The 11,419-nt window shown below is 41.2% G+C and overlaps 1 protein-coding gene across 1 annotated transcript; it reads left to right on the top strand.

The window, feature by feature from the left end:
- The first annotated feature begins 6,774 nt into the window (after positions 1-6,774).
- On the top strand, positions 6,775-9,386 carry LOC4347738 (uncharacterized). Its single transcript, XM_015795729.3, has 4 exons — positions 6,775-7,160; positions 8,503-8,605; positions 8,857-9,015; positions 9,136-9,386. The coding sequence occupies exons 1-4, from the start codon at positions 6,871-6,873 to the stop codon at positions 9,295-9,297; spliced, it is 714 nt and encodes a 237-aa protein (XP_015651215.1). The 5' UTR covers positions 6,775-6,870; the 3' UTR covers positions 9,298-9,386.
- Positions 9,387-11,419: the final 2,033 nt, after the last annotated feature.

Raw genomic sequence — 11,419 nt, 5'->3', positions numbered from 1 at the left:
TTTAAATTAATTTGACTTTAATCAAAATTAAAAACATATTGTACCTTGAAACGGAGGGAGAACTCATGATCCCTAAGCTACAGAAAACGCCCGAGCCATGGGGGAGTATGTAGTATCCTGGAGTCCAGATGGATTCGTGGACTGAACTAAAAAGAAAACATACATTACACAAAGTTCACTTATTCTTATCCATGGAGAAGATTTGGGAAAACGTCATGCGAGCAGCGGCAAATCATCGAACGTAAAAGTAGATTCCGTCGTCGACCATGCTGATTCATGCGTGCAATGATGATGATGCAGTGCTGCAGAGAGCAGGCTATTAACCTGCATACAGTACTGTAGGAGTATGCCGCAACAACAAGAAGATGATGTTGTGCAACCACAACAAGCACAAGAGGAAGAAGACGATGTTGACTCAAGTTTGCTAAAACTGTGACATGTGAGTAAACCAATTATACCCAACTATTATTCCCCACTCGCCGGCCCAGCAACTGAAAAAAGCAATCAACGACCTCAATTGATTGATCTCATCCGCATGACACGAACAAATCCCAGTACTTCCTTCGCCTTAAAATATACTCTACTCATCTCAGAACATAAAAAATTAGTATCGAATTAAACACATCCTAGCATTATCAACGCATCCGTACCTATCTAGATTATAGATTCGTAGTGTTAGGATGTGTTTCATTTAATACTAAAATTTTATATTTTTTTTGATAAGGATAGTAGTTATTTGATATTATCTACTCTATATTATTTCTATTCAAATCTATAGTTGTGATATCAAATTCGGTACTGGAGAGCTATATTTTGAAATGGGTTTGGAAAAGGGGTGCTACGATTTCGCACAGGAGCAAAGTACAAAAAGGCAAATGGTTCTCACTTGCTACTCCTATGTATGCCGGCCTTGCAGCTGGCAGCGAAGAAACCCATCGGTGAACACCGAACAGTACTATGCTCTCCTGCTCCGTTGTTTCAGACACCGGGCTGGCTGCCTCCGATCATTGCATTTGCATGGCTCCAATGGCTGCTGCTCCCATCATTGCGTTGCGCTCCGGATATAAGGCAAATTACTATATTTTAGGATGGAGTATGCTGCTACTAGCTCGTCCATCCTTTTCATACGTTTTCCGCCGCTGCAGCTGTGCGGTGTCACGGATGAGCAGCAGCTAAGCCGCCACCAATCCTCCAGTTTCCTGCCAATTTATCCATCACCTTACTCCTACTGATCTCCTTGTGACTCGTACTAATTGAGTAGTGACAGTATTATGATATTGTCTCAACTCTCTTCTCCATGTAATGCTGGAGTTAAACAATTGGGGACAAAGACGACAAAGCAGGTTTGCTCCCGGTCGTTGCAACTAGCTGATTAAACAATCTGACGAGCCCAAGTTACAAGGGCAACGGGTGTTCTTGTTTGCTGTCACCTAGACGCTCATCACACGGCCCCAGTTTTATCTCTTTCCAATGGACGGCTCGATCCTTACCCAGGGGTACACGACAATTTTCACTAAATTTCGATATTTTCAGATCAAATTTACTGCTTAAAATCATTCGAAATTTACCTCCAAATCTGTTCATCACGTAGACATCTCAAATTTTTTTTTTGCCATTTTCGACCTGCTTCCGTACGGAACGTGAACCCTTCACAAGTTCACAAGCCATCGGGCATCATCAAACCGGTGGCTTATGCGGGTTTACGATATCGCGTGGTTACTACATGCTTATCACACTAACCTCGTACGATAGCCTTCTCGGTTTTTAAAACTCTCTTTTTCCAGGGATACCTAACGGTTTTTACGGTTACTCCCATGGACAACGGTAACCTTTACCAAAACGGTAAAAGTAAAAACCCTGTTGTGTGCACGGCCGCAGCATGATGTGGTGGGCGACATGGAGAAATCAGGTCCGGCTTTCCTGGAGCATGAAGAAATCTCTGAACTTTTTGCATTCGACGTGAGATGAGAGAGCTACCAACAAAAACAAACAGCAACAACCGGAATTCAGCGTTGGGTGTGTGTCCACAGGAAATATGCAGTGCAATTTGCTTTATCTGTCTGAACCCTCTACACACATATCTCGGTCGTGTACTGTGCGTGACACGCGTGAGAGTTATCTGTGCATTTTTTTCTGATGGCGCTGTAGCAATCTGGTGGGCACACAGCACAGGTGCAGAGTGGTCGTCATGAATGGTCAGTGACAAACAACACTGGTACGGTGTATGGATCAATTACTGTGTCCTTCATCTGAAGAAATTTACTGTGTCCTTTGCCTTCTTCCTGCCTCCTTTTAATTCTCCCCTGTGTTTTCTTAATGAATACCGCGAAAAAAAAACTCCCTCCGTCCAATAATATTTGCAAAGTTTTTCTTCAAGAATTATGATTTCTTAAAAACTGTCGAAGTATTTTTTTTTTGAAAACTTTTAACTGTAAACTGCATTTGTAATTACAATGTACATACATTATAATGAATTGTATTTAACTTATTTGCAAATGATATGGAAGTTAAATGTGTTTTTAGATACTTATCATATATAGAAGTTATAAATATAGTTATAGTATACTAGTTACAATATAATTATACTATAGTTATATTTAAAAGTTTTTAAAAAATAACTTGCGGTAGTTTTTCAGGTAGTTTGACTAGTTTCAAAGAAATCAAGGTTGAGGTGAGAAATTATCTAACTCCAGTGTTTCAATTTTAAGATTTAATTTTAGAGTTGACTTTAATATTTTTTTCATTGTAATTTATTTTCCAGTATTAGTTTTAAGTCACTAAGAATACATATAAAAAATATTGCGCAAAAAACAAATACTTTTGGCTAATAAGTGTGATGGGTCATGATCAGCCTAGGTGAAGCGGTGGGGCGGATTATAATTGTTGAAATAACGTAATAATCAGGATTATATTCTTGATAAATTTTAAACCCTTATATTCATATATACAAAGTACTCCTCCCTCCGTCCTATTTTAAGTGCAACCATGATTTTCCGTGTACAATTTTAACCGTCCGTCTTATTTAATTTTTTTTTTGAAAATTTTGAAAAACATAAGTCACATGTAAAGTACTATTCATATTTTATCATCTCATAACAATAAAAATACTAATTATAAAAAAATTAAATAAGACGGAGAATTAAAATTGGGCACGAAAACTTATGGTTGCACTTAAAATGGAACGGAGGGAGTACATCCATCTTAAAATATGGAGAAAGTCACGTATCTTAGAATTACGAATTCTAATATGAAGAGATATTTGTTTAAATTTATAGTACGATTGTATTAAATCCGATTGAGTTGTTATATTTTAGAACAAACAAAAAGTATACTACCTCTGCCACCAATACTAGTATTATAGGACCTGTCTGGTAGAGCTGCAAATTCTAAATTTAGCTCCAGGAGTTGGGGTCTGGAGTGGAGTTGTGGAGCTGCCTAAACCCAGCTCCACATCTCTAGTTCAGGCCCAGTTTGGCACAGCTCCAGCTCCAAACAGTCTAGATCCTCCGTTTTTTTGAGCGGAGTTGGCAGAGCTGCTCCACAAATTTACAGTACGGGGGTAGAGCTGGGTTTTCGCTGCTCCACAGCTCCACTCCAACCCAAAAGACCTACTGCCCTTTAAATTTTCTTTTACATATTTACACAAAAAGACACTCAACTACCCCTAACTCATCTCTCACCTCTCTCTCTCCCTCCCGTCACCCTCAGTCCCCACCCCGACGGACTCAACGGCGGCCGGCGCGCGGTTGGCGGCGAGGTCGACAGCGGGCAGCGGGGTCGACGGCGCACGGCGGGGCGGCGCGTGGTGGGCGGCGTGAAGCGGGTGTTGTGCGGCGGGTAGCTGCCGGAGTAGGGGACATCGTGTGGCCGGCGTGCGGACCGTGGTGTCCGGCGCATGGACTGTGGTGGCCGGCCACACGCGGGGACGGCGACGACACAGTTGCTGCGGACACTGCGATTTGGGATTTTTTTTAATTTCAGATCTGGAGCTCAAAAACTAACAAACACTTTTTAGCAAGTCTCCAGCTAGTGGGAGCTGGAGTTTAGAGCCCTACCAAATGGGACCTCATTTTGTGAGAGAGCTTCACCTAGTTCTACTCCTATTTTAGATGAAGTTAAAACTGTTTGGCTGAGCTCCAACTTCAGAAGAGGTGGAGCTGGAACTCAAGTCGTGCTAAACAGGACAACCGGAGAAACGTCGTTGGGTTCAATGTAGACGTCGTCGGTTTGTTGGGCGGTAAGATTCATGAGCAGAGCACAAGATTATCAAACTGTGACTGGTTGCTGGATGGATACTGGATAGTGGAGGGGGAACGCGTCACCGTAAAGGCTGCAGAGTCCGCGAGAGAACCGAGGTTTCGAGGCAGCCACACTGCCGCTACCACCGCTGCTGCTGTTTAATCTACTGTATTGAGTAGCTAGTGCGCCATGCTGCCGCCGTTGCCGTGTGCACGGGACGACGACACCGTGACCGCTGCTGCTGCCCTCCTCGCCTGTGACGCAGGTTGCGTAGGCCTGGTTTAGTTTCTAACTTTTTTTTCTTTAAATTTTTAACTTTTTTCTTCTAATTTTTTCATCAAATCGTTTCAATTTCAATTAAACTTTCAATTTTAATGTGAAACATACCCCCGGTGGAGTCGTGGCGCCATTGACGAACCTTTCAGCTACGCGCGCAGGTAGCCGTAGCACTGACGACCGTAATGCGGTCCCAGTACTCTGAATATATAATACCGTATGTGAAAACAGTAGGATTTCTCATTCGTGGTGGTAGTATGATGGGAACTTCCTCGCCCAGCTTTTTTTTTTCTCTCTCGGGTTTTTCGCTGACTTATACTTCATTCATCCGTTTCATGAAAAGAAATCAAATCCTGACTTTTCAAATTTCGATTTTTTTTTTTAAAAAAAGAGGGTGTATGTGTGTGAAATCGAAAATTTCTGGAGTGGGCATGTCATTATATTTGTGGTTTAGTAAGTAACATGTGCTTTTCTGGTTTCATTTAAGTTTGTTGCGCAAATGGCTGTTCAAACTTCTTAATGGTGATGGTCTATGGTAAAACTTTTTACGCAACAAGTACTTAAAAGGTAAACCCCTCTCCCACATGTCACACAAACCAGGAACATCCTAATTTTGGGCTGGCTTAATGAAAGTAAAAGATCAATTTTATCAGTATGGATCTTTTAAACCTGGTAATGGGATGGAAATAAGATTTTGGGAAGACACATGGTTGGGCTTGCAACCTATCAAATATCAATATCCTTCTATGTACGATATGGTTCAAAAGAGACATTCTACTTTGGCAGAGGTTATGAGCACAACACTGTTGAATGTTTCATTCCGACGATCAATTGTAGGACCAAAGTTAGTTGAGTGGAATGATTTGATTTCTCAACTAGCTAACATAACCCTGTCAAATGAAAATGATTGCTTTATTTGGTTGCTACATAAAAATGGCCATTTTTCGGTCAAATTCATGTATAATGTGATCATCAATTCCAATATAAGAATCCACAAGAGGATGCTATGGGAGGTAAAGGTACCACTAAAAATCAAAGTATTTATGTGGTTTCTTTTTTAAAAAAAGTAATCTTGACGAAAGATAACCTCATAAAGAGAAAATGGAGGGGAAACAAGCAATGTTGTTTTTTAATACACAAGAGACCATCCAACATCTTTTCTTTGACTGTCATGTTGTACGTTTTGCTTGGCGATGTGTCTTCTTTGCCTTCAATATCCCCCCTCCCCACAATGCAAAAGATATTTTTGGTAACTGGCTAAGGGGAGTGCCTAGACCCATAAAAAATAATTTTATTTGGAGCTAGTGCTCTATGTTGGTCAATTTGGCGTTGCCGTAATGATATAGTTTTTAACCATAAAAAAATGCCTAACATCATGTAAGTTATCTTCATGCGTTCCAATTGGCTCTACTCTTGGTGTATGATGCTTTTACAGGAACAACATGATACTATATGCAATGGTGTTACACGCTTGGAATTGGTAGCCAAGGAACTTTTACTCCAGTTTGGATGGCGTAGTACCTACAGAATTTCGTGATAGAATCTACGTGATTTTAAAAAACATTATTTTAGTACATCATATTATCAGCAGAAGTTGGGGGTTTGTCCCATCTCGCTTTTTTTAAGTTCTTTTCTGTTCACTTCTGGACTTTTTGGCTGTGTGTCTACGGGCAGAGGCCAAAGATGTAACCCATTTCCATTGTCTAAAAAAATTTAAGCTTGGCATTGATTGTAAGCTGGTATCGAACTCTTCAGTAAAAGCCGAGGGGCTCTCCAACTCCCGAGACACACCGAATAGATATTTCCAGATGGGCCCAAATCCTGCCATATATTCGGCCAGAATTGTTTTCTTCAATTTACCCAGATTGAGGCCCATTCAAATCAGGCCTGAATTACATAACAATATAACGATTCAAAATTATATGAAAGTTACATATAAGTTATACTGTATTTACATTATAATTGCACTAGATTATACTGTAATTACATATGTCAAATTTTTAGGAGAAAATTTATCGACAACTATATAGCAAAATTGTTCGTGGTTTCGTTCAGCTTGATTTCGCTTGACACATCGAATAGACTTTCCAGATGGGCCCAAATCCTGCCATATATGGGCCAGAATTGTTTACTTCAATTTACCCAAATTTAGGCCCATTCAAACCAGGCCTTAGTGGGCCTTCCAACTCGATCCGATCCGATCCGATCCAACTCATCCGACCACGACGTCTCGTCCGGATCAGGTCGTCTTCCTCCTCCGTCTCCCCACTTGCGGGAGAGAAGAGAAGGTTCAGAGTAGCACACGCTGCACCGCGCGCAGCCTCGAGCTCGAGGAGAGGGAGATTTGGCCCCCCGATGGCGAGGCCGAGGGCGCCGCTGCTGCGGCGGATGCTGCTGCTGTGCGCGGTGGCGGCCTCCTGCTCCTACTACCTCCTCGTCCTCCACGCGCAGGCCTCCGTGCCGCCGCGCTACGACGGGTTCGCCTACGGGGACGCCGCCACCGCCGCCTGGAAGGACACCATCCTCGTCGAGGCCTTCCTCGACCCGCTCTGCCCCGACAGCCGCGACGCCTGGGCGCCCCTCAGGCTCGCCGTCGACCGCTACGCCCCCAGGGTCTCCCTCATCGTCCACCCCTTCCCCCTCCCGTAAGAGTTCCTTGCTCTCTCTCTACCGTATTTGTAGAATTGTGATGCTCTATTCCCAGTATTCGTTGCCGCAAAGGGGAAATTTCTCCTTTTTTTTTCTTTTTCTTTTTTTTTACTTTTCTATCTATATGAAACGGGAACTGGAAGTATTATAGTATGTGTGACCTCACAGTTTTTTAGATAGGATAGCAAATTGATCCTGAGATAGATAAACTGGTGTAATTTTTGCGGGTCTGGTAGTCTGTCTTGCTTGCACTGACTAATTTGGATAGCAAAATTGCCCTAATTTAACTGACAATCCTCATATGTAGGTGTTATGGATAAAGGTTGTTTAAACAAGAAATCCTCTACCATTTTTGTTATGAGAAAAGAAACCGTGATAGAGTTAACTGCAGAAGATAAGAAAATGGCCGGAGCAACATTGACATATGTGGTGCCATCCCATCAGGCCACCACAATGCAATGAGCCCAAACAACGACTAAAATGTAAAACCCTAGGAAAGCCAAACACGAGTTCATGGCATAGTCACTGCTGTGGAATTAGCCAATAGGGTTGTGAATGTTCAGATTCATTGCAGCTTTATGTCCATAGAAGATGTGAAATTGGGAATTACCTGATAGCAAGCTAGTTTCCATCTCATCATAGTTAGTTTTTTGATATACTCCCTCCATATTTTTTTGTTTGACGTTGGTTAGCTCAAAATAGAACTAACCAACGTCATACATTTGTGCATGGAGGTAGTAGGTCTGTACAATTACAACGGTTGTTTTTATGTTGGTTTCTGCCCTTCTGTTTTTGGTTGAAATTCTGTCCTGCTTTGTACTGTGTTTGATCATACACTGTTCATTGCTTGGCACGGTTCATAGCAAAGGGTTGTGCTGGGTTATTTCCTTTTAACCGGTTATCTTTGGATCAAACACCTGGACAGCGGTTGACGTTTCTGGTTTATCTGAGGAATCTTTGGTATCAGGTAGATTAAATTTCGTTCAAATATTAAGGATTCCAATCCTGATCCTGCCATCCAAACAGACCTGTAATGGCAGCTTGTGATACAGAACAATTTATTTGTTAATCAAACTTGCTATGCAGAACCTTGTTTTTGTAGGATCAACCGTTCAAGTGAATGAATCAAATACAGACCAATCTGATGCTATCTATTAAATCCAAGAACTTCATTTCCTTGATATTAAAGTGTTAAGTGTCTTCAATTTAGACAGCAGATGGTTGGGTATTGCTTCATGTGCTGGGTTGAGGTCATTGTTTTTATTGAGTTTGCCCTTTTCTATTGTTATACTAAAAAAGCAACAAATTATTCTTACACTTTCTACTGTAAAATTGCAGGTACCACACCAATTCATTCCTTGCCTGCCGTGCACTTTACATAGCTAACAAATTGAACTCATCATCGACCTATCCTTTGCTGGAGCTGTTCTTCAAGAGCCAGGTCCTTCACATTTTTCTTTACTATTCTGTATAATTGTTTGTGAATGCTAGTTAGGAAGCCATGTACAAGGATAAATCTTTCTTGCTTTCAGAATTTCAGTATCCTCATAAATCACAAAATGGCATTTGACTCTTGAATTTGATAGCTTTTTTTTTGTCATACAATTCATGCACTGCAGCTCCTTTTCTTAGTGCTTTACATGGTAGTTTTTCTAATATAGTTGAATTACAATACTGGATGAACACAAGCAGGGTAAGTTCTACAATGCTGCAACATCCTCACTATCGAGCACTGTTATAAGTGGCGAGATGTCAAAGCTGGCAGCACGGGTTGTCGGTAATTCGGTGTCTGAGTTCCAGTCAGGCTTCAGCGATATAAGGACTGACCTAGCAGCGAGGGTTTCCTTCAAGGTCAGCTTTACTACTGATTGCATCAAGTACATTGTTTGAATTCTTAAGCAGTTTCTCTTGACTTTTTTATCGTTCTTATTGATGGAAATGCCTCTGAATTATGGCTTTGTCCTGTTCTAGTATGGGTGCACGAGAGGAGTAGCCGGTGCACCGTTCTTCTTTGTGAACGGATTCCTTCAGCCTGGTGGTGGATCGCCTATTGACTACAGCACATGGGTCAGCATCCTGGATCCCCTCGCTGGGCAGCATGGCGATAGATTAGAGATGTTCACCTCTATGTAAGTATTTGAAGCGTGTTGTAAACTTGTAATAATGATTTTGGGAATACTAACAGTTCGTCTATTTGATGCAATAAATATTGATCTTAATTATACTGGAACATTTTCTACCAAGTGATGAGGGCAGACGCTAGAAGAGGTGGCATGTAGAACTTCACATCTCCAGCCCCAACTAAAATACTTGAAGTACCAGAGATAACTAAAATAACAGAAGTGACAATGTCTGTAGTGCTTCACCATTGTTCTTGCAGCTGGCATGCGTAATGATGGTGTGAATCACATTTCTCCGGTGTTACCTTGGAGCCATTTTTGTTAAGTACATGGATGGGACTCTAGAGTATCCAGTTCTTATACGACATAAGATTACCTTCCATCTACTCTCTCCGTCCCATAATATAAAAGATTTTGAAGGGATGTGACACTTTACTGTGAATCTGGACATGGATCCCTCCGGTTTTTCTTACAGTCTGGTGTATTCAGGTTACTTAATTAAGATACAAATCCATCATATATACGGTCGGTCTCCCAAAATACAATCAATCCGTTATTCGCAATACATCTCTCCTGTACAGGCTTTCAATTTCTCCAGTATCTGAAAGTTTCCCAATGCGTAACCACTAGCTCTTTTTCTCTCATTTCTGCTTATAAATTTGGATCAGCATCTCTCTGTCTAGTGGACTGATGGGGATAGAAGATAAAGCAACGTGTGCTGTGTTGCCTTGGACCTTGGGGTGTTCAGTAACCTGTAGACAATAGACAAATGCAATGTTTACTGATGTTGCTTGCTCATTGGTTTGGTAGAACATCACCATCAGGCCAATCGAATCCAGAGCCTCATCAGGTGCAATGCATAGCCCCTACCTGCACTAATTTGCCTGCCACCCAAAGCTGCTAATTTAATGACCTAATCAAACGATCTTCTCAGGATCCTGTTCCTCATTCCCCCCACTGTTACAACTAAAAAGAGTTTGTGTGGCTGGGTTCGTTCTGATTAGGTCACCAAATCCTCCCCAGATTGCAAGATTTTCTGTGGCTGGCTAATCTACAAGGCATTAATCTGGCTCTTTTTTTTTTGTGTGTGTGATTAGTGATTAGGTAGTAGCATCCGTGCATAGTATGTGACATGTGACCTTACGTTTCCTGGTGGTACACAAGCCGTGCGACGCGACCAACTCGACGTGGCTGGTGTATGAATATGATAAGGTTGTTTAATCAGCCTGATGATGAAATCACTCGGTTATCAGCTCAGCTCGTACAAGAGATCTCCTGCTCTTGTATGGTGTGGATGCTGCTGCAGTGCTACTAGTAACTGCTAGTCTCGCGTGTGCAGGAGCTTTCTCAAATTCTCATCAGAGTTTGATTTGCTGGTCCAGTGCCTGTCTGCCTGCCTGGGTTGGTTACTTGGTTGCCTTTTGTTCCACAGTCGGCGAATTTTTCACAAACCGTTGATCTATTCAACCATTCAGCCAGCACAGAAGTACACCGGACAACATAGGCCCGATTCTTCTCCGCTTAATCACCGTATTTTTTAAATAGATTATAAATTTGCTCCATGCCAAAAAAAAGTTATGTTTGTTTGTCACAGCTCCAGCTCTACCTCTCTAGGAGCTGGAGCGCAACAAAGCAATTTTAACTCCACTTAAAATGAGAACGGAGCTGAATGCTGGATTTTGCACTACTCCGCAACTTCAGTCCAAACCTAACTTATAGAGTTAAATTCAGAAGTTGAAACTCTACCAAATGGGTACTTAGAAACTATTTCTACATGTTTATCATAACACTAATTTTAAATCATTAATAAGATTATTTTAAAATATTTAATTTGTCACCATAATTAATGTATAACCTACTTAAATAGTCCGCTCACTAACCTAAATCAAACCGGACATGGTGGAAGTCAGGTTTACATTTTCATTTGAAAATAAACTGCTTCTGTACTAGTTTTAAGAGAAAAAATAAAGATAAAGACGACTTTCATTCAATATTAAAAAACCAGTTAACATCGACTAAAATAATTTTAGAAACTGGTCGGTTTTGAAAACAAACCAATCACTAAAATAGTTTTACGGCCTCATCTTTTTACTTATGCTTATAAGTTAAAATTTGAATTTTCAACCTTAAATGTA

Source organism: Oryza sativa, chromosome 9 (assembly GCF_034140825.1).
Source record: "Oryza sativa Japonica Group chromosome 9, ASM3414082v1".
In the NCBI taxonomy this organism is placed as follows: domain Eukaryota; kingdom Viridiplantae; phylum Streptophyta; class Magnoliopsida; order Poales; family Poaceae; genus Oryza; species Oryza sativa.
The sequence above is the reverse complement of the archived record's forward strand: the minus strand, read 5'-3'. Positions and strand labels throughout refer to the sequence as shown.